Source organism: Cyclopterus lumpus, chromosome 14 (assembly GCF_009769545.1).
Source record: "Cyclopterus lumpus isolate fCycLum1 chromosome 14, fCycLum1.pri, whole genome shotgun sequence".
Classification (NCBI taxonomy): domain Eukaryota; kingdom Metazoa; phylum Chordata; class Actinopteri; order Perciformes; family Cyclopteridae; genus Cyclopterus; species Cyclopterus lumpus.
The window spans coordinates 2,761,848-2,785,454 of record NC_046979.1 but is presented as its reverse complement, the minus strand read 5'-3'; the positions used below and the strand labels follow the sequence as shown (position 1 = coordinate 2,785,454).

At 41.8% G+C, this 23,607-nt stretch overlaps 1 protein-coding gene and 1 non-coding gene across 2 annotated transcripts in view; both read left to right on the top strand.

Annotated features, from left to right (window-relative positions):
* The window catches only part of larp1 (La ribonucleoprotein 1, translational regulator), a 36,530-nt gene extending 15,679 nt beyond the window's left edge, over positions 1-20,851 (top strand). Inside the window, exons 4-21 of the mRNA XM_034549482.1 lie at positions 1,278-1,349; positions 3,702-3,897; positions 4,968-5,102; positions 6,191-6,343; positions 7,884-8,046; positions 9,158-9,302; positions 10,558-10,732; positions 10,830-11,014; positions 11,783-11,875; positions 12,090-12,416; positions 14,249-14,372; positions 14,778-14,983; positions 15,760-15,866; positions 16,337-16,494; positions 16,684-16,828; positions 17,743-17,852; positions 17,951-18,078; positions 18,409-20,851. Coding sequence (XP_034405373.1) covers positions 1,278-1,349; positions 3,702-3,897; positions 4,968-5,102; positions 6,191-6,343; positions 7,884-8,046; positions 9,158-9,302; positions 10,558-10,732; positions 10,830-11,014; positions 11,783-11,875; positions 12,090-12,416; positions 14,249-14,372; positions 14,778-14,983; positions 15,760-15,866; positions 16,337-16,494; positions 16,684-16,828; positions 17,743-17,852; positions 17,951-18,078; positions 18,409-18,636 — 2,850 coding nt within the window. The 3' untranslated portion in view covers positions 18,637-20,851. The remainder of the gene's footprint in view (positions 1-1,277; positions 1,350-3,701; positions 3,898-4,967; positions 5,103-6,190; positions 6,344-7,883; positions 8,047-9,157; positions 9,303-10,557; positions 10,733-10,829; positions 11,015-11,782; positions 11,876-12,089; positions 12,417-14,248; positions 14,373-14,777; positions 14,984-15,759; positions 15,867-16,336; positions 16,495-16,683; positions 16,829-17,742; positions 17,853-17,950; positions 18,079-18,408) is intronic.
* Positions 20,852-23,384: 2,533 nt separating this feature from the next.
* Positions 23,385-23,457, top strand: trnav-aac. Its single transcript has one exon. It is a non-coding gene; the product is annotated as a tRNA-Val (tRNA).
* The last annotated feature ends 150 nt before the right edge of the window (positions 23,458-23,607 follow it).

Here is a 23,607-nt window from a genome sequence, read left to right as displayed (position 1 = left end):
GTCAGTGGGCGAGCGACCCTGCTAACCTCACTATTTTAGGCAGCCAGGTCTGAGGGGGGGGGGGGAGAGGGAGGCTTGTCCCCGAGCAGAAACATGTGGGTCACATCACCAGCCAGGAATAACCGCTGGGTGGCAACAAAAATCATAGGTGGGTGGGGGGGGTGGAGGAGTTAAGAGTCCAGGGCCTGGGAAGGGATCTCCTTTTTTGGGATCCCTTCAATAAAGTGGCCCTGGATCGGAGCTGCTGCTTCTATTCTTAGGTGGCTGGAGCTCACCGTCCACCGCTCAACATTTAACGCTGTAAAGTGTGATATAGACGCTGTATTGGATTTTGGATCTCACGCTGTAAAACATTGATAATGTAACTTTAGGCGGGTGCGCAACAAAAGGGCTTAAACGTCACTTTTTTTTTTACCGTAAAACCATCGCTGTCTGCGCCGACCGGCCATATGAACTGTTTTAGGGGCAGACGGTTTATACGGTAACATGATTACGCAAGAGCTGCTCTTCACCCACAATGCTCTTGGAAAAACGACACTTGAGTGCTTGTTGAGTCGCCGTCGTCGCCCGAGTGAAGAGACCCTCAGCGTGGCGTTGGTTTATCGGGTGGTTTTTAAACCGCGTCCAGGAGGCTTCCTTTCTGGTGGTGAAATTAACCGCAAAGGAAGCTTCATCGCCGGCTTCCTGTCTCGCAGAAGAAGAGGAATGAAGTCGGCGTCCCTCTGATCTCGCCGTTGCGTCCGCACGTCTTCATTGACTCGGGGTTTAATGCTCGTCCCGTGTTCCCATTCGTGCAGAATCCAAAGCGATATAAAACGACACAACTTAATTTAAATGACACAACATTAGCCCAATTAGCTGCTAAGATGATATGTGATGCACTTTATAAAGAGCCAGAGGGATGCTAGACGCAGCAGGTGCTCCTTATTAGCCGCCGTTTGTGCACCATCCACGTAGCATCATTTTCATTGTGTTGGATGGCGGCAGGAAGAAGCATATTGCCCTGGAAGAGTTGCCCCCTCAACCCCATAGCAGAAAATAACCAGATTATAATGTCAAGGGTTTAAAATTTCACTTTAGGGCCTGAAAAAGTCATTGAAGGGGGCTCCGCACTCACCTCCGTTTTCAACCACTTTCTCCCAAACAAGCTGTTTGTTCATTGGTCTTCATACTGTGTGTGTGTGTGTGTGTGTGTGTTTTTGTTTGTGTGTCTGTGTGCATGCATCATGATCCACCTCATTGTCTTCTCTAAACTGCTCTTCCCTCCCTTTCTTCAGATCGAGGCAGTGACTCGGACCGAGTCCTGCCCGCCGACTGTCAGGCAGGTCAGAGACTCGTGGAGATTCACTGTAAGTTCAACCTGCAGCCTGCGAAACCGCCAACAATAATACAAAAATATTTTAAAAGAAAAGCGGCTAACCATGCGAAGAAAAGGACGTCAAACAATGTCAGAAAGTCGGTCATACTGGCCATCTTTTTTTAAGTCGTGTCTCGTATATCCACTCAGAGAGGAAGCTAGTGATGCTTAGCTCGCTAAAGTTAGCGCTGCTTAGTCTTCTCCTGCACACGTGGCTCAAAGACATCATTCTGCCATCAAATCCATGAATGGTATGCATCAACAATAATTTAAAACTCAATCTAAACTTCTTTGTGAATCTCAGGTGGTTACTTGTTGTTTTTTTATTTTTATTTTGTGGAGTTATAACTCATTTCTTGCACCATAAAGGACCCAATGCACACGATGAAGCAGCAGGTTAACTGTTAGCTGCTACTGAGGTGATAAAAAGACATATTTTAGAGTTTGTTTGCCCCAATGAAATAAGAGATGTTGGCTGCTTCCAAAAACATCCACTTAATTTAAATTAATTTAAATATATATATATATATATATATATATATATATATTATATAAATTAATTTAAATATATATAACTTAATTTAAATATATATATTTAAGTTAAATATATATAAATTAAGTTAAATATATATAAATTAAGTTAAATATATATAAATTAATTTAAATATATATATATAAATTAATTTAAATATATATTTAAATTAATATATATTCATTTATTTTGCAGGGACAATGCACACCAATCAACAGTTGGACTGTAAGTGAGCCAGAGTTAGCCAGAGAGGCTAATTTCCATATATATATATATATATATATATATATATATATATATATATATATATATATATATATATATATATATATATATATATATATATATATATATATATATATAAATAAAAAATCTCATATCATTTTTATTTGCTCGCTCTGCAGCAAAAGTTTCAGGATCCAAACAGCTGTAAAATAAAAGTTGCAGCATGCCATCCTCATTTTTAATGTGAGATAAATCTCCAGAAATGATCCCTTCCCCATAGTGAGGCCTAAAAGAGGTAAAAACGGCATTTAAACCATTTATTTTGTTTTTTGCAGGTCCAGCAAACCACTTCAACGTGCAGCATGTGATGGTTTCTGAATTGGATTAGTCTCAATTACGATTATAACATTGTATAAATAGGCAGCAAGACGTTCACAAACGATGAAACTGGTGATTCTTAGCGTCTCTCTTTCTCATCTGCCCTTTAACGCCTGAATTAAACAAACCCGCGCTAAACTAATGTGAATAATTGCCTCTGTTTAAACAAACCTAAAAATTGGAATTGGAGGTTTCCTGATCCAGTTGTATTTGTGGCCTCGGGTGAATCTCTTTTTCCTCCCCCGGTGAAAAGTATTTTTTGATCTTTAGACGCCCCAACGTGTCGTGATTAAATAAACCTGCTAGCCACCAGGAGGCTAGCAGGGTGCAGCGGATGACGAGTACTGTTAGTCGGGTTTAGGAAACTCCTCCACGAACGCAATCATTAAACAAATTGGTGCTTTTTCATAAAGGGTATAATAATAATAATAATTTAAAAAAAGATTAATAATCTCTGATGTTTGAGACAAAGTAGTTAAGAACTGCGGTGCATGCTTGTTTGAAGTGGATCTTTGAGTTCAGCGTAATTTAGATTAGTTTGCGATATATACACACACACACACACACACACACACACACACACACACACACACCGCCTCCCAGATAGTGTGTGTGTGTGTTCGGGACTTGAGTCGAGCGCTTTGCATGCCTTCCTTTGCCGACTTGGTGTGTGTGTTGCTGATAGGTCGGTGAGCTATCGGCTCTGTGAGAAAAAGATAAGGCGGGGCATGTACGGTGAACTGCCCTGATGTCCGCTAAGGGGGGTTAATGGGGGGGCGGGGGGGGGGAGCTAAAGATCAGGAAACATCTAAAGCACAAAAAAAAGAAAAACCTCTTTGAATGGATAAAGTTTTTCATCTCCCACTGATTTCAAGCGGGCGTGTTTTTTTTAATTTTGTGTTTTTAAGGTCTTAAATGTGCTTTTCGTAGGCTGCTAAGTAGTCTGTTGGACTCTTTGGAGCTCCATAACTAGCGTAGCATTACGCACCACCTGATGCTAATGTAATGCTAAGAGGTAAAGCCAACAGGCTTATTATTTAACTGTAATCTGGTGCATGTTTAACCAACTTTAATATTTTCAGATTCCACTTTGATGAATCGGGAAACAACAAAGTCTTCAGTCTTTTTTTCGTGGCCGAACTGTTTCTGCTTTTTTTTTTTTTTTTAATCTTCTAAACCTTTTTCGTTTTGTTTATTTTCTCCCCACAGACACCGAAGAAGACGACGATGTCGTCGTCGACGACGTCAGCGATAACGACGACGACAACGTCGGCCAAGAAGGAGTCGAAGGAGAAGAGGGAGATCAACGAGGAGAGCAAGGAGAACCTGAAGGCCAAGTCGGACGACTCCGGGGAGGAGAAGAACGGAGACGACGACTCCCAGAAGAACGGGCCCAAGAAAAAAGGTCAATGAGAATTTTCGGCGGATGACAAATGGTTTTCCTACTTTTTGAGAGGGTTCCCTGGTTTTGTTTCCCAGGTTCTGAATTAATACGGGGTTCATATCCCAGTTATACTAAACTAGAAATATATATATATATTTATATTTATTTTAATTCATCAAACGCATCAAAACCTTTTAAATAAAAAAATTAAAATGTACATATATTTTTTAATTTATTTTATATATATATATATATATATATATATGATGGTGAGGATTTCACACCTTTTTAAAAAAAATTTTACATTTATTTTTAAGTTGCCGCTTGTGTTTTGCAGACGTGCCGTAGAGGTGATGAGATCTTCATGTCTCTTCTCTGACTAAACATCAATGAAGAGAACTTTCACAACTCTGATCTCGGCATCTAAAGCGAACCAGTATATAAAATACTAATTTTAGTCGCAGGAAGCCGTGTTCGGACCCTAAATTAGCAGCCGCCATCGTCCTGATTTCCTCCGTACGTCGAGAACCGGCTTTGATATTTTCCTCTCGTCGTGTTTGACATGTTCTAATCTCTCCACAAGGCCACGTCTCCTAAAACTGGCATTTCCTCTCTCCCTTTTCCTCTGTCTGTTATCGGTCTGTCACTCACACTCTCACACACACACACACACACACACGTTGCTTTAAACAGCAGATCACTGATGACGCCTGCAGGCCGGCTGAGGTACTGCAGACCGTGTGACGACTCCTCGGTTTTTAGATTAGAAAAGGTTTCACTTATATTTGGGTTTTAAATCTAACAAATGGAATTGGGACACGGCTGATGAACGTAGGTGTTTGGTAAACATTTAAAAAAATTAATAAAACGACATTGTCGGCAGGAAAAATGCTCAATATTCAACGTTTTAGGCCGAAAATAAACAAGACGTTCCCGTCATGATGCTGATGTATTTCCAATGCAAAAGTTTGGGTTTGAAGGGGAATAAAAGTCGCGATTTGGATTAAAGAACGTGTCGTGAAAATATTGAGGCGATTCCTGCAGATGTAATTAGGTTGAATTAACTAACCGCCTAAAATGCCGTTTTACAGGGAACAAGCAGAAGTGGGTTCCCCTGATGATCGAGGTGAAGTCCGAGGGTCCCCGTGAGCGCTCGGCCTCGAGGAACAACAGCCGGCAGAACGAGAACCCCCGGCTGCCCCCCAACGCCCGGAACGACCTCAGAGGTCAGTCGGTCCTCACCGGCCACCAAGACTCTGTCTGTCTGTCTGTCTGTCTGTCTGTCTGTCTGTCTGGCGTTTTCTCGCTCGTTTTCTCTCCCTCTCTCTCTGTCCCTCCCTCTGTCTCTCTCTCTCTCTCTGTCCCTCTCTCTCTCTCTCTCTCTGTCCTTCCCTCTGTCTCTCTCTCTCTCTCTGTCCCTCTCTCTCTCTCTCTCTCTCTGTCCCTCCCCCTCCCTCTGTCTCTCTCTCTCTCTGTCCCTCTCTCTCTCTGTCCCTCTCTCTCTCTGTCCCTCCCCCTCCCTCTGTCTCTCTCTCTCTGTCTCTCTCGGTCCCTCTGTCTCTCTCTCTCTCCCCCCCTCTGTCTCATTCTGTCGCTCTCTCTCTCCCTCCCTCTCTCCCTCTGTCCCTCTCAATTCAATAAGCTTTATTGGCATGAATGTTGCAACAACAATATTGCAAAAGCACGAGACATAGCAATACAAAAAATATAAAATTCATACGGATAATAATAATATGACAGAAATAATTACATGGAAAGAAAGTACAGTTGTGTGTGTATGCGTGTGTGTGTGTGTGTGTGTGTGTGTGTGTCAAGGTGGGCTGTGTTTCCTTCTCCTAGGAGGATTCTCCCAGTTCTCTGAAACCTTTGATCTGGGAGTCGAGCTGGTCCAATAAAGTCTGTCTGTATATTTATCACACTTGAGGAGGAAGTGCCCTCTCTCTGTGTGTGTGTGTGTGTGTGTGTGTGTGTCTCTCTCTCTCTCTCTCTCTCTCTCTCTCTCCTCCCTCTCTTTCATGTGACCCTCTTTAAAGGAGGTTGTGAGCAGCAGTTCTGTGACGTCGGCCCTTTCTTTTAATTGGTTGCTCCGGGTTTCGGAGGCGTGGCCCGGCGGTTGCTCCTCCTGATCTTCTGCTTTGCCAGCTCAGCTGTTCACACGGACAGTTCACAGATAGACGTTTGTCGTATGAGGAAGTCGAAGCCTGTTGGTTTGCGTGAGGGTTCAAGCTGAAAGTAACTTTCTTCAGAAAACTGTGGTAATCCTGCAAACTGACGGAAAGCTTGTCTCCCCCCCCACCCACCCCCCTTTTTGCAGACTGGCACAGCCAAAAGTACGAGCGTGAGTGGCGCGATGACCACGACGAGGTGTCCAGCGTGAAGAGCGAGGGAGCGCCGTTCCGCGGAGGGTTCAGGGGTCGCGGACGCGGAAGAGGAAGAGGCCGGGGACGAGGCGGCAGAGGTGGCAGAGGTATGTTTAATAAAAATAAAAAAAAGTGATTATTATAATTTTATTAAGTGGTCATCAGCTTGTTTTTTTTAAAATGTATTTCCTGACACAATACTGGTGTCTTTTCTTTAGTCGCAGTTAATTCTCACCCTCTGAGATCCCTCTGGTTAGCACATTGTGTAAATTGTCTTTTATTTTGAAAGGTAGGAGCCTTATTCTGTTATTCGTAGCACGAAAGCGCAGAAACATCAGGCCGAGAAGTATTTTAAAGTGGTAAAAACGTGCGTTGGCGTGCGGCTTCATCGGGACCCGAGCTGCAGACGTGATGAGATGTTCATGTCTCTTCTCTGAATTAACTCTTGAGGAGAACTTTCACAACTCTGATCTCAGCAAACTTTTGACCTTTGACCCCCTTTTGGAGTGAAATTATCCGTTTAGCATCGAGCTAAAAGTTTACGCGTGTACCGTAAACTTTAATAAAATCACTGGAGGATTTTTAAGTTGTCATAAATTAATAAGTTGTTTTGAACTACAAATAACAGCAACAACCGCGTTCAGGAACGAGGGAAAGGCAACGAAGGCCGCTGGTTTAGGCAGTTTCTCTTTCACTCCTTTCTCTTTCGCTTTCTCGTTCTCTCTCTTCTGTCTCCACTGTCACTCTTTTTCTTTTCTCTTGTTCTCTCCTTTTTTTCTCTCTCTCTTTCTCTCTCTCTGTCCCTCTCTCCTTTCTCGCTCTCTTTCTCTTCGGTCTCTTTCTCTCTCCTTTCTCGCTCTCTTTCTCTTCGGTCTCTTTCTCTCTCCTTTCTCGGTCTCTTTCTCTTCGGTCTCTTTCTCTCTCTTTCTCTTTTTTCTCTCATGTCTCATCTCTCTCTCCTGTCTCTGACTGTCCTCTGTCACTCTTTTTCTCTCTCTCTGTCCCTCGCTCCTTTCTCTTCGGTCTCTTTCTCCCTCTGTTTCTCTCTCTTTCTCTTTTTCTCTCATGTCTCATCTCTCTCTCAATTCTGTCTCTGACTGTCCTCTGTCATTCTTTTTCTTTTCTCTTTATCTCTCTCTCTGTCCTCTCTCCTTTCTCTTTCTCCCTCTCTTTCTCTTTTTTTCTCTCTTTCTATCTCTCTCTGTCTCTGTCTGTCCTCTGTCGCTCTTTTTTTCTTCTCTCTTTCTATTTCTCTCCTTTTTTTCTCTCTCCTTTCTCGCTCTCTTTCTCTTCTCTCTTTCTCTCATGTCTCCTCCCTCTCTCTCTGTCTCTCTTCTGTCTCTGACTGTCCTCTGTCACTCTTTTTTTTCTTCTCTCTCTTTCTATTTCTCTCCTTTCTTTCTCTCTTTTCTTTCTCGCTCTCTTTCTTTCTCTCGTCTCCTCTCTCTCTCTGACTGTCCTCTGTCACTCTTTTTCTTTTCTCTTTCTCTTTATCTCTCTCTCTGTCCTCTCTCTCTTTCTCCCTCTTTTTCTCTCTCTCTTCTTTATCTCTCTCTTATCTCTCGATAGTTTAACCAGTAAAGAGGCTCAGGACGCTCCTCGTGTGGTTTGAGGAGGTCTGACCCGATGTGCTTCTGTCCCCTCAAGGTCACTATGACTACCACTACGGCTACAAGTCCTACGAGGGGAAGGACGGCCCCATCGCCCAGAAGTTCGGCAACACGGTGACCTACTACTACGACAACATGAGCAGCAACGACCTCTTCTCCGCCGACCACGACCTGCTGAAGGACTACATCAAGAGGCAGATGTGAGTTGAGCTTCTTCTTCTCCTCGTGGGGTCGGCGAGACGTGATGAGATGTTCATGTCTCTTCTCTGAATAAACTGTGAGGAGAACTTTCACAACTCTGATCTCGGCGTGGACCCCGGTATACGTCTCTGGTGTCGACCTGTCAATCACCTTGTAGCCCCGCCCTAAAGCGTCCCCTGCTTTATGGTCTGTTTGACTCTAAATGACCATAATTTACTAAATGAACATCACGCTGTATTGAAGACTTGGAACTAGAGATTGAGACCAAAAACTAATGTTTACAATGTTTACTGAGGGAATAAATCAAGAGAAGTAGAATCATTTATATAGACTTCTATACAACCAGAGGAGTCGCCCCCTGGTGGTCAGGAGAGAGAATGCAGCTTTAACACATGAAGCATAGACTTCTATACAACCAGAGGAGTCGCCCCCTGGTGGTCAGGAGAGAGAATGCAGCTTTAACACATGAAGCATAGACTTCTATACAACCAGAGGAGTCGCCCCCTGGTGGTCAGGAGAGAGAATGCAGCTTTAACACATGAAGCATAGACTTCTATACAACCAGAGGAGTCGCCCCCTGGTGGACAGAATGCAGCTTTAACACAACGTTTGGTCTTTACGCGTCAGAACCGGTGCTGTGGTGATGAGTGATCAGTATTCTGATGAGTACTTCTTGTGTTTCCTCGCACTGCAGCTGTATTCCCGCGTAAGAACAGCGTGACCACATATAGCACGGAAATCCCTCTTGTCGGATCTTTTTTATTTATATTTTTAACTATCACTTAATCAGGTTTCTTTTGTTACATACTACACAAATAACCAAAAACAAAAAGCTAAATTCCATCCCAAACCGCAGCAGTCTGGCAGATGAAGACGCTTCACTGTGTCGAGACGTTAGTTTTTTTTTTGGCACCTAACTGAAGGAAGTTAAGCGTTTCCTCGTGTGCACTCGGCGCCCCCTTCAAGTTACTCGGAGACTTTGAAACCCCCTAAGATACTCTGGTTTGGATCAGCGGTTCCTTGGAAGGTCATCAGCAAGGCAACAATGTTGCCAGACGTCTTTTGTCCGTAACAACCAGCTCATTTATGTCCTTGTTGTTCACCCCCCAGTGAGTACTACTTCAGTCTGGACAACCTGGAGCGGGACTTCTTCCTGCGGAGGAAGATGGACCAGGAGGGCTTCCTGCCCGTCGGACTCGTGGCCAGTTTCCACCGAGTTCAGGCTCTCACCACCGACGTCAACCTCATCATGGAGGTGAGAAGCCAAGACGGCCTTGATTTTGGGGGGGAGGGGGGGGGGGGGGTTGAACTGACGTGGCACGCGATTAAAATACGTGAAAATATATTTTAAGAACGTCGGATACAATGACACTTTTAAAAAAAACATTTAAAATCTCAAAACAATTGCAAGCTAAAAAAAGATCTTGGAAGTTGTATAAACTTTTTAATTATTTAGGTTTTGCATTGGATTTAACAAACAAGATAAAACTGTCAATCACTTCTCAAAGTGTCGGCACAATTAAATTCTGGGTGATTTCCAGCGAGCTGCAGACGTGATGAGATATTTATGTCTCTTCTCTGAATAATCGATGAAGAGAACTTTCACAACTCTGATCTCAGCATCGAGCTTCTCTTCTTTTTTTACATTTTTTTTTTTTATTTAGGTAATTTTAATTTTGGGTGATTTCCAGCGACATGTTTCCAGTTCTCAGTAAACTGGTGTGGTTTATTTGCGGTTGGACAGGGGAAAACACTTTTATCTCTTTGCTCTCTAAGATCTTTTATTATTTTATTCATATATATATATATATTAAAAATAATTTACAAAAATAAATAAATATCATGTTTTCCATGAACACAGTGTGAAGGCTGATATGGATCACAAGCTGGGTCATTAAACATATTGATTTATATCACGCTTTTGCATGTTTTCTGGTCATTTTTGCTCAAATTAATTATTATAATTATGATCTAATAACCGCATGGTAATGCATATTTTACATTTACAAGTGCATTCTAAATTTCTTTGTATTTAATAAAGGTCTTTAGTGCAAATTGGAAGTGAAATTATAGAGAAATATATATTTCCAGCTAAACGCTCATTATGTTTACATGCGGACAAATACAAAATAATATAATTTAGACAATTGTTCGCTTTAACTGCTTTTCCGTGTGCTTACGACGTAATTATGAGTCAAGATCTCTGATTATATGATTTAATAACGATACGGCGCATCAATACTTATTAATAAATCAGTCAGTCGCACAACTAAAGTTTGTTTTTTAATCTTTGCACTATTGTTACTTTAGTTAATTTAATATTCTATTTATTGTATATTTTGTGCATTTTTATATTCAATATCGCTTTACTTGCATGTAGAAATGCGGCTGCGGGATTAATAAAGTGACTTTTCTATTGCAAGACGATGCATTTTCATATTTAACGTGATGAACGTGCCCGTCTAAGAGGCGCTTTACTGCTCAGACTAACCCCCCCCTTCCCCCGTCAGGCCCTGAAGGGCAGCCAGGAGGTGGAAGTGATCGACATGAAGATCCGTCGGAAGGTGGACCCGGAGAAGTGGCCCCTGCCGGGCCTGGCCATGCTCAACCAAACACACACCGACTTCTCGCAGCTCATCAACTGCGCCGAGTTCGTGCCGAGGCAGACGGCCGACGAGCCCCGGGGTGAGCGGTCGAGTTCAAACGTGCCGCCTTCTTCTTCTTCTTCTTCTTCTTCTTCTTCTTCTTCAGTAGTTTTTATTGACATGTTCTCCCTCGCCAGGCTCTCCCAGGGCCTCCAGGGCCTCCAAGCCGACCAAGCAGCACAGCAGGAGCGAACTGGACTCCAACCTCAAGACGATGCCCAAGGGCCTCTCCGCCAGCCTCCCCGACCTGGACTCCGAGTGCTGGATCGAGGTCAAGAAGAGGCCCAGACCGTCCCCAGCCAGACCCAAGGTCAGCGCGGAGGTGACTTTTAAAAAAAAAAGTTTAGGTTTTTAAATATGGACCCCGATGCATTGTGGGTCGCTTGCCCAGCAGAAGCATGCTACTAGAAAAAGTCGAGATAAATGCGCCTACTTATTAAAATATGATTTTACTTTGTTACCTTTTTAAATGTGAGTGCAGAAACTTAATTCATATAAAATCCTGTTTATTGTTGTTATACCATGGAACATGTAAATAATTATTTGTGCCTGAGAGTTAATACTAAGACGATTAGTTTTATTTATTTAAACTGAATCGACTTTCTTTGGGATAATTGTCATTATTGGTTCTAGATTTTTCTTATTTATTTATTTATTTTCACAAACCTGACGATATATATATATATTGATATATTGTTATATATATATATTTTATATTGTTATATATATATATATTTTATTTATATATATATATATTATTTTTATATATATTATTTTTATATATATATATATATATATATATATATATATATTGTTTTATATATTGTTATATATATTTTTATATATTGTTATATATATATATATATATATATATATATATATTTATATTTTTATATAAAATAATCTACACATGCAATCCCCATATTTTGCTGGCAAGTCGCCTTCAGGCACCGTCATTTTCTAAATTCCATTTCTTTTAGTCATTTTATGGGTTTGTTTCTTACACTCGTCATGTTGGCGTCTCTTCTGCGTCCATCCACTTCTTCTCATACCTCCTCCTCTCCTCCTCTTCCTCGGTTGCATGACGAAGGCCCCCTCGTTGCAGAAGGAAAAGGACGACTCGGCCCGCTCTCCGGGGCCTCAGCCCGGCGCCTCGCCCTCCCCGGCTCCCACCGGGAATAAGGTGAGCAAGAGAAAAGTTGTTTTTAAAAAAAAATATTTATATTTATTTATTACTTCAAATATACTTCATTCATTTTTTTAAATTTATTTTCATCCGTGATTATCTTAAGTTATTATCTTCACAAACGGTACAAAAAGCAGCAAATACTCACATTTGAGGAGCCGGCTCTACATAATTTATAGTATATTGATTGATTGATTGATTGATGGTCCAGGACGGGGCGGAGCCGGACGAGCCCGAGGAGCTGGACTTCATGTTCGACGAGGAGATGCAGCAGATGGACGGTCGGCGCAACACCTTCACCGACTGGTCGGACGAGGAGACGGACGGCGAGATCGACGACCACGACGTCAACAAGATCCTCATCGTGACGCAGACGCCGCCCTACCTGAGGAAGCATCCGGGGGGCGACCGCACGGGACACCACACGTCGCGCTCCAAGCTGTCCGGCGAGCTGGTGAAGGTCATCAACGACGGGCTGTTCTACTACGAGCAGGACCTCCAGGACGACACCTACGAGCCAGAGTACGCCACCATCAAGGTGAGCCGCTGGTTTCATGGGTTTTAGAGCCCCGAGTACGCCACCACCAAGGTGAGCTGCTAGTTTTAGAGCCCCGAGTACGCCACCACCAAGGTGAGCTGCTGGTTTCATGGGTTTTAGAGCCCCGAGTACGCCACCACCAAGGTGAGCTGCTAGTTTTAGAGCCCCGAGTACGCCACCACCAAGGTGAGCCGCTGGTTTCATGGGTTTTAGAGCCCCGAGTACGCCACCACCAAGGTGAGCTGCTAGTTTTAGAGCCCCGAGTACGCCACCATCAAGGTGAGCCGCTGGTTTCATGGGTTTTAGAGCCCCGAGTACGCCACCACCAAGGTGAGCTGCTAGTTTTAGAGCCCCGAGTACGCCACCACCAAGGTGAGCCGCTGGTTTCATGGGTTTTAGAGCCCCGAGTACGCCACCACCAAGGTGAGCTGCTAGTTTTAGAGCCCCGAGTACGCCACCATCAAGGTGAGCCGCTGGTTTCATGGGTTTTAGAGCCCCGAGTACGCCACCATCAAGGTGAGCCGCTGGTTTCATGGGTTTTAGAGCCCCGAGTACGCCACCACCAAGGTGAGCCGCTGGTTTTATGGGTTTTAGAGCCCCGAGTACGCCACCATCAAGGTGAGCCGCTGGTTTCATGGGTTTTAGAGCCCCGAGTACGCCACCATCAAGGTGAGCTGCTAGTTTTAGAGCCCCGAGTACGCCACCATCAAGGTGAGCTGCTAGTTTTAGAGCCCCGAGTACGCCACCACCAAGGTGAGCTGCTGGTTTTATGAGTCCCGAGTACGCCACCATCAAGGTGAGTTGCTGGTTTTATGGGTTTTAGAGCCCCGAGTACGCCACCATCAAGGTGAGCTGCTAGTTTTAGAGCCCCGAGTACGCCACCACCAAGGTGAGCCGCTGGTTTCATGGGTTGAGTGGTTGTTCACCATCAAGGTTTCCCTTTTATTTTTTTTTGTGTGTAAAAAAAAATGACACCGATTTTAGGACTAAACCAGAATATCCGTGTGTTGGAGAGTTTTCGGGGGTCACATGATTCACCTGGAAAGCACATTGAAACAAAGTAACCTTCCGCGACTCGAGTCGAACTCTTCTGACGGCTTCCACGCTGCGTCTGTCCGGTTGGAGGCGTTTCTGCCCCGAACCAGACGGCGAGTAGATAGAGAAGGTTTGTTTTGTTTGTTTTTTTGGGGGGGGGGATTTTCTGCCTTTGTTGACCCCCATTGTTGACCTCATTGTGAGGACCTTCACGTGCTCGCCAGCACGCGCCCATCTGTGTGTGGAAACACGGGGGGGGGGGGGGACACGCTCGTTTATAAATAAACCCCTCGCGTACGAGGCCTCGGCCTGAAGGGAATCGAGCCGACGGGGTCCTGCAAAAAGAAAAAAAAGAAGGGGGTGTGGAGGCAAAGATGGACGCTCGGAGCTCTGAGGACACTCGGTGGTGCAATGAAAGTGTGAGTGTGTGTGTGTGAGGATGGTCGACGGTCTCCCTGTCGAAAATGTTTTTTTAAATTGAGGAAGGGGAGGAGCTACGTTTTTGTTGTCGTGCGCGTCGATGTAACTCGGCCGGTCGGTTTGACTCGAGTCAGAACGGCAGCATGAAGGTGAAGAGGCTGTTTCTGGCAGCCATGTTTTGCTGCTGCGTGTCAATGTCCAGATTACTGCAGATGAGGTCCGTTGACGGTCGACGTGTTGATTCATTTTACTCTTTTAATGTGTATATTTTGGTAATCGTTTAGAGATTTTAGTAAGAGCCTGACGACGTGTGTAAAATTAGTTTTATTGATGTTTCGTGTCACATTAACGCCAGTTTTTTCTTTTTTTTTTTACAGCAAGAGGTGGAGAACTTCAAAAAGGTCCACCTGATCAGCCGCGAAGAGTTTGACTGCCTGACCCCTGAACCCCCAGTCGACCCCAACCAGGAAGTCCCTCCCGGCCCCCCAAAACCCCAGCAGAGTGAGTTAAAACTGCCCCTCCACAGGATGCAGAGATTGATCATACGAATTATTATTATTTATTTTTTTTTACAACCTGGATACTTTATTTAGGCCTCTAAAAATATTCAAATAATTTTTCGGATTAAGCACAAGCTAAAGTTTCTTTTTATTATTTTTTTTCGGCCCCCAAAGCATCAAACTTTCTATCCTTTTTGAGACTTAAACTACCCATGATGTAACACTTTATTTAGGAGCCTGTGTTCTCCACTGAAGAAGAATATTCCAGAGAAAAGACGGAAAAATTTAAAGAGTCTCTTTTAGTAGAAGAAGAAGAATTTCTCTCATTCAGTTTATGAAATAATTGTATTTTTTTTTTTTAAATAAAGAATAAATCACAAATTAATTCTTTCCCACTCGTCTTCAGTCCCCACAGACGCTTTGGCGAACAAGCTCTTCGGCGCCCCCGATCCCTCCTCGATAGCTCGCTCGCTCCCGACCACCGTGCCCGACTCGCCCAACTACCGCAGTGCCCGGACGCCGAGGACGCCGCGCACGCCCCACCGCAAGGACCAGACCATGACGCCGCGCTTCTACCCGGTGGTGAAGGAGAGTTGGCCCGTGGATGCCAAGGTAAGATGGCCGCCGTCGTTTTGAGGGGCGGGGGAGGATGGAGGTTTTAATTTTAGGGCAAAGGGCTTCAACAGGGGCGGGTGGGGGGGGGGGGGGATGTGACACTTTGGGTTGATTAGACAATTTATCTCGTTTTTTTTTTTATATTCCCTCCCCAATTCTTTTCCCACAAATTTAAAATGTCTTTAAATGCACAATAACATGAATCCAACATATTGTAGATGATGGATAAATGAAGGCAGAAGATTTCAGTAAATAAAAATATATGTGAATAGCGCTATTGAATTAAAAAAATTCAATAGCGCTATTAAAAATTAACACATTTGTGTGTGTATATGTATGAGTGTGTGTGTATATTATTTCTTAAATTTATTTTTAATATATATATAAATATTTCTTAATTTATTTTATTTTATTTTTTTAATATATTTTTTTAATATATATATTTTTATATAATTAATATATATATATATATATATATTTTTTTAATATTAATTATATATTAAAAAATATATATAAAAAAATTAAAATTATATATATATATACATACATACATACATGAGTATTAATTGAATGCACAATAACAAGGTATGTTTATACATGACACAATTCATATATTTAAACACAATGTATACAATTAAATAAAGTCGGGGGTCCCTTAAACCCAACGACCACCCCTGCAGTACCCCCGTGAACCCCCTAAGGGACCGCGGACCCCCTGTTGAAGAAACCACACTGTAGGCTAACCGTGTGACGCGTCTCCTCCATCCTCTCAGACGCCGAGGAAGAGGAAGACCCGGCACAGCGCCAACCCGCCCATGGAGTGCCACGTCGGCTGGGTGATGGACTCCAGGGAGCACCGCTCCCGCACGGCCTCCGTCAGGTTAGTGACGCCGTTTATCGTTTGATGAACGTGTTTTTTATTTATTATAACTGGAATTTAATGGACTTTTTTTTAAGTGGAAAATGTGTATTTGAATAAAGCCTTAAATTATTGCAGCTGAGGACTAAACTTTGGTCTTTAAGGGATTAAATACGACCCATTAAAGGGTTATGATTGACTATTATCTGTACTCATTGGTTCGGTTCTTCATCATTACTTAAGAATTGCTTAATTAAAAGAAAATGTATGTGTATATATCTATTTTTATATATATATTTTTATATATTGTGTATATAAATAGTGTCTGCTCCAGTGAGACATTAATGTCTTTATATGATGATTTTGCTGCTGTAAAGATTAATGTTGCTGCTCTGGAAACATGAAAAATGAACATTATGAATGTAAAGTAATATTTGATGCTCCTCTTCCTCTTCTTCCTCTTCCTCCTCTTCCTTCTCCTTCTCCAGCAGCTCAACCGCCAGCCCATCGGAGGGCACCCCCGCCCTGGGCAACGTCGGCTGCACCCCTCAGTCTCTCCCCAAGTTCCAGCACCCGTCACACGAGCTGCTCAAGGAGAACGGCTTCACGCAACACGTTTACCACAAGTACCGCCGGCGCTGCCTAAACGGTACACACACACACACACACACACACACACACACCCTCGCTCTCTTTTTCTCTCTCATATACACACACACACACACACACACGCATACTTTCTTCTACTTTTATCATGTATTCTGTCCTTCACACATCTAGTCTTGTATCTCTAAATAAAACCCTGTGAACATGAATCTCTCTCCTCTCCACCAATCAGAGCGAAAGAGGCTGGGAATCGGCCAATCGCAGGAGATGAACACGCTCTTCCGCTTCTGGTCGTTTTTCCTGCGGGATCACTTCAACAGGAAGATGTACGAGGAGTTCAGACAGCTGGTGGTCGAGGACGGCAAAGAAGGATACAGGTACGCACAGCCCCGCAGCATTTTGTATTTGATATTTAAATATATATATATATATATATATATATATATCTTTATATATATATATATATCTTTATTTTTATATATATATATATATATATCTTTATTTTTATATATATTTTTTTGTTATTATTTATTTAGGAATATATATATATATATATATATATATATATATATATATATTCCTAAATAAATAATAACAAAAAAATATATATAAAAATAAAGATATATATATATATATATCTTTATTTTTATATATATTTTTTTGTTATTATTTATTTAGGTATATATATATATATATATATATATATATATATATATATATATATATATATATATATATATATATAATTTCAAAATAAAAAAATTCCCTACTTAAAATGCATTTAAAATCAACAAATTGCAAGGAAAAAAGAACATGGATTTAACAAACAAGATATAACTGTCAATCACTTTACAAAGTGTTGGTGGTATTCGACCAGCACACAGGAAGTGGAAACCCTATTGCGTCGTCTTTGGTATCAAGCTTATCTAAATCTCTACAAGAAAGCAGATATGACTCCACAGAAGGTCGAACATGAATTAAATGTTTTTAATTCTGGGTGATTTCCAGCGAGCTGCAGACGTGATGAGATATTTATGTCTCTTCTCTGAATAAACAATGAAGAGAACTTTCACAACTCTGATCTCAGCATAATCCTTTATTTTATATATATTTATAAATATTGATATTTTAAAATATTTATAAATATATAGAGATCTTTTTTATATATATATATATATATATATATATATATATATATATATATATATATATATATATATATATATATATATATATATATAAATAAATAAAAGATCTATACACACTAGATTGAACGGGTTGTGTGTTGCAGGTACGGACTGGAGTGCCTGTTCAGGTACTACAGCTACGGTCTGGAGAGGAAGTTCAGGCCGGACATCTTCAAGGACTTCCAGGAGGAGACGACGAAAGACTACGAAGCCGGTGAGAAATCGGCACGAATGACTATTACGATTGTAATTATATTTTTTTTCCGATTGTCGGGAGTTTCTGGTAAATTCTTTTGTCCTCTCTCCTCTCAGGCCAGCTGTACGGACTGGAGAAGTTCTGGGCGTTCCTTAAATACTCCAAAGCCAAGACCTTGGAGATCGACCCCAAGCTGCACGAGTACATGAGGAAGTTCAAACGTCTGGAAGATTTCAGAATCGACGTGAGTAATAATAATGCGTTTATATATCTCTATATATAAATATTTATACATGTATACATATTTATATATTAAAAAGATTTCTATATATTTATAAATATCTCTATCTATAAATATATATATATATATTTATATATTAAAAAGATCTCTATATATTTATAAATATATTAAAATATCAATATATTTATTTAAAAATAAAAAACTAGATAGATATAGATATATAGAGATAGATTATTAATTAGCATGGAAGCTAAGCCATCTACTGCTGATGTTTATCCGACGCCATTGAGCATTCATTGTTCTTTACCTCCGCCCCGGTTCTCTCTCTTCCAGCCGCCGATGGAGGAAGGAGGCCGCAGAAGACACTCGTCCAGCGGGGACGGTCGGCGCCGGCACCCCTCTCTGCCCTCCAGCCGGCCCCAGAGCCAGGCCAGCTCGGGCGTCGCCCAGGGCCCCGCCCCCGTCGCCCAGGGCCCCGCCCCCGCAGCCAAGGATGATGCCAAACCCGTCAGCCAGAAAGCCGCCGCCGACCCCGCCCCAGATGCCAAGACACTGAAGTAACTCCACAAACACGCCGGCCCACATGGATCAACTCGACCACATTTGCAAGTCGCCGGTTCTCTCTGCGCCACAGGAGGGGAGGGGGGAGGGGTGGGGGGGGGCAGTTCGTCACTCAAGCATGAGTTATTTTTATTTGTATTTTTTTTTTTTTTTTTTGTCTCGATGAGGCAAGAAGAATGGATGAGGGTTGTCAAACTCTTTTAATTTTTTTTTGAATTTTTTTGATTATCGGCTTGAGAAATAATTGCTTGTCCATTCGGTGGATGGGTTTTGTGGTGATTAATTACCCTGGAAATTCTTTGTTTTTTTTCTTCTTCTTCTGCTTGTTGAGACATTTTGCTGCCCACCTCACCCCCCCCCCCCCCTCTCCCCCAGAGCTCAGATTAATGATTATTATTTTCTTCTGCGCGTGGACTCTGGAAAATAATTTGAACAACATTGAGCATCTGGAGGAAGAAGAAGAAGAAGAAAAAAAGAAGCCGCTCTCGACATCCAACCGGACCAATAAGCGGTTTGAACCGAGCGACCTGACGTTTCCATCCCTCCCCTCCCTCCCCTCCTCCGGTGCTTTAAAATATTTGATTTTACTTTATGGCTGAATATTGAAGGGGGTGAATTGATAAAAAGAATCAAATGATATAAAAAAAGAACAAGAGACAGGACTTCCCTCAGCATGGACACGATCATTGAAAGTTGCCTTATTTTAATGGTTTACCGCTTCTCTCTCTAGCCGCCTCCTTACCGTCGACTGTACAGCTGTGGAATCATCCACATGCCCCCCCCACCCCCCCGCTCACCCTTTTTCCAGCGGGGAGGCCACTAGGCGGGCGCTGCCGAAAACAGTTTCACCTCCCTCTTCCTCGTCCTCCTCTTCGTCGCTCACTCCACTCCGTCACTTTTTTCCTGAACTTGTCTTCCTGAAAGTGTCATTCGGTCTGTTACAAATCCTGTAATTCTTCCCTGTGTTGTTTTTTTTTTTTAAATTTTATTTTATTTTTGCAAAGTCGTGGGCTTTTATTTTGGTGCTGAAACAAAAACCCGGTGGAGGTTTACCCCCCCACACCTCCATCACCTCCCCCTCTCCCAACCCAAAACAGAAACATTAGGGGGCGGAGAGACCTGGGAGGATGGGGGAGGGGGTGGGGTGGTTTCTTCCCCTGTCGGACGAGCTGCATCCATCCGTTCATCCATCTGGCCTGAAGTCATCCATCTGGATTACTTGAAGAAGCTCTCTCACATGGGGGGTGGGAGGGGAGGGGGGGCTCAGACACCCGGCTTCAGTGTTTAAACCGAAGCTATCGGTCGGATGCACACATCAGTTACAGGCATGAACACTTGACGGGTGTTGTCGCACGCAGGTACAGATGTAACACACACACACACACACACACACACACACACAGCTTGATGTCTGGCTGTGAAACAAAAACATTAGCGGCACGTTTCTTTCTTCCTCCGCTCGTGTAAAATGTGAATTTGACAGATGAAGAGAGGCGATTGCAGCATCCCTGCTACTTGTTTTATTGTTTATAGAACAGATTATATATTTGCCTTAAAACGTGAACGTACTCTAAAACGTTTCTTTTTTTTTGCCTCTTTTAATGTTCTCATGATTTATCTTTTTTAATTTCTCAATTTGCAGTGTTTCTAGCGTTGTTGTTGTTGTCGTTATGATGGAAGGTTGGCTTTGGGTCGGGCTGTTTTTTATTTTAATTTTTTTTTCAGAAATGGGAACATAACTCAAAAGGGAAAATTGCCAGCGGGTGTAAAAACTAAATTTGTGAGCTTCAGAGGGTTTCAGGTTGCAATCAAATTATTCTTTGACAAATTTTAATTATTCAATCTTCAGCCTCCTGTTTTTCAACATTATAAACTCAGTTTTTTATTTTTTTTTATTTAGAATTTAAATGACCCACTTTGTTGTTTCCTTCAGCTCCCAATTGATAAATCGTTGATTGTCAAAACAACTGTCAACATTTTAAAATGCATTTAAAGGAACTAAAGAGCTTGAAGGAGGAAAAAAAACGCGACGATGTTAATGCAAAGCTGTACTTGTGTTTTTATTTTATTTTTAATGTTGCGTTTATCTTCAGGGAGATTTGGATCCGTTTCAGACGCTCACAGTTGACGCATCGGAGTGTTTACTGGAGGTTCTCGATGAAAGAGCGACTCGAGAATATCCAGAAAAGAGGAAACTCGCCCCCCCCCCCCCCCCCCCCCCCCCCCCCCTCAAAGAAACCAGCGACGCCTTTGACCGCTTGTGTGTGTGTGGATGCAGACGTGTCAGTCCGCCACTAGGGGGAGGTGAAGGGCCTTCTGCATGTGACGAGTCACATGATCCCTCCCTCTAACGGGTCGTCACCTGCCTATATCTGACACAGGACAATTTTTTTTTGGGGGGGGGGGGGGGGGGGGGGTGAGGGGGATTCAGGTGCTTTGGGAGTTTTCAGCCTTCTCGATCAGAACTGCTGCTAGTTGTCCGGACAAACTCTAGGGGGCGCCGCAGCCTCCACCCGGACACTGGAGGGATGAGTGATGGAGAGAGGAGAGAGAGAGAGAGACCAACTGGGGGTTGTGATGTTGCTCAAGAGGAATACGGCTCGTTTTGGATGTCTGGACAATGATTTGAAAGAAAGAAAAAAAAGGACAAAATTTCATAAAGCCATATGAATAAGAAATAACTGTAAATGAACCATTAAAATAGTTCATTGCATTACTATATCCTAGGCTTGTCATGAGGAAAAAAAGATGAAAACAAGGAAAAAAGGAACAAAAAAAAATATATATATAAAATGGAAAAATGTAAAATACTTGAATAAGATCTTGTATTATAACATTTAATATTCATAATATCTGCTTTGTAGGCTGATGTGATTCGCTATTAGTGTTATTTGTAATTTGTAGTAATTATGCTTTTCCTTTAATAAAGAAAAAAAAAACACAAAACGGACAAAAAAACCTCAAATGCCGACGTCTGCGTGATTTATTTCTGAATGAACATCTTTGTAAAACCAGATCTCTTGTTTATTATGTCGGGTTTGAGTTTGTTTTGCACTTTTATGATCTCTTTTTTTTTTTTACATGTTACAATCCAGTTGAAATGTTGACCAGGCACCAATGGCAGGAGGAGATCCGGTTCAACTTCCACGTCTCGGACGACGGGTGCAGATTCCTCCTGAAATGGATAGAGACTCAAACCTGGCACGGTCTGAGGTTAAAGGTCAAGGTTGCACGGGCCATCAACAGTCCTATTGTTGCAGCTTCGGGGATGCTCTCTTTTTGTCTTTTTTTCCAATTTAATCTTTTTTTTTCTTTAATACATATTTCACTGAAGTAATACTCTTGAAAGGAAATTTAGGATTCTAGAATTTTTTGTTTTCTACGACTAACTTTTTATTGAAATGTTATACTATGAATTCTTATGGCGCACACTTTAAAAAAAAATAGAAATATACTTTTTTAATGTATTGCTTTTATGACTTATGCCTTTTTTTAAAAATGATTTTATGATGAACTATATCGTGTCCAACTTCGGCCCCATATTTCCCATCATGCACTGCGCCATGCAGTCGCTGGAGAGCTACCGCGCGCCCCGGCCAACGAACCAAGATGGCGAATCTTGGCAGACGTACTTTTTTTACTTTTCTGGAAAGACTTGTGACAATTACCCTTATTGATTGGTTTTATCCACCTGCTTCTGTGTAAGGGAGTACCTCCACTCGGCAAGTACATTTTGTTAACCTACAATGAGCCCAAAAAAAAAGACCATTCGTCTCTTTCAAGTGACGCAGCTAACGTTAGCTCGTCGTGTGCGCTAGCTAACTTAGCGGTGGCCGTGATTATACGCACCGAAGAGGAGCGGTTGGTTCCCCGGGCTGCAGGTATGAGTGAATGACTACTTGAAAGGGAATGACTTGCAATTCAAGGAGGATTTTTCCCAAAAGAGGAGGATGAGGCCTGAGGTGCGGAGAGCTCGTGCAGCTTTTTATTGAAGGTGAAGGTGAGAGCCTCCTCGCGAGTCGCGAGGGTTCGTTCTGACGAGGGTGTTTTTTTAAAATTTATTTTCACATATTTTAAAATAGTATGGTGCTGCTGTATAGTACGCGTTTACGAAAATATCGTAACAAAAAAAATTATATATTTATTGATATATATACAAATATATATACGTATGTGTATATATGAATATATATATATATATATATATATATGAATATGAATATGAATATATATATATATATATATATATATATATATATATATATATATATATATATATATATATATATATATATATATTCGTTCCATGCTCCTTAATTTCCTTAATTTCCATTTGAGTGTACTCCTCCACCTGCTGGATGTTTTCTTAAAGCCTTCTCATGTCAAGTCATTTGCAAAACTCTATGTATTTATCTACAAACGAGACAAAAACAATAAAAACCATAAACATGGTGCAATAATAAATAAATATGGTAAACAACAAATGGATAACCGTACGCACATATATGTATAAATCTATATATTAAAATATATATATGTTTATATATACGTATGTATGTATCTGTGTATATATACACATGTATACATATATTTGTATATATGTATACATGTGTATATATTGTTGTTAGTATAGATATAAGTCCAGGGCCCAACGCGAGAAACTTGTCATTTATCCATATAAACAGGGCATGTACCCCCATGGAGGGTACAGGATTTACTATCTGTTCCTGAACACACCATCTCACACAGTTTCCGTAGTGTAGTGGTTATCACGTTCGCCTAACACGCGAAAGGTCCCCGGTTCGAGACCGGGCGGAAACATCTTTTGCCTTCTAAAAAGTAGCGAAGATGTATTTATAATGTTATATTCATAATGTTATCTCCCCAGCGACAGAAAACTACAAAGAGCAGCGGCTTCTTCTTAATTCCTGAACAGTATAAACAGAGCATGTAGATCCCATGGAGGGTACA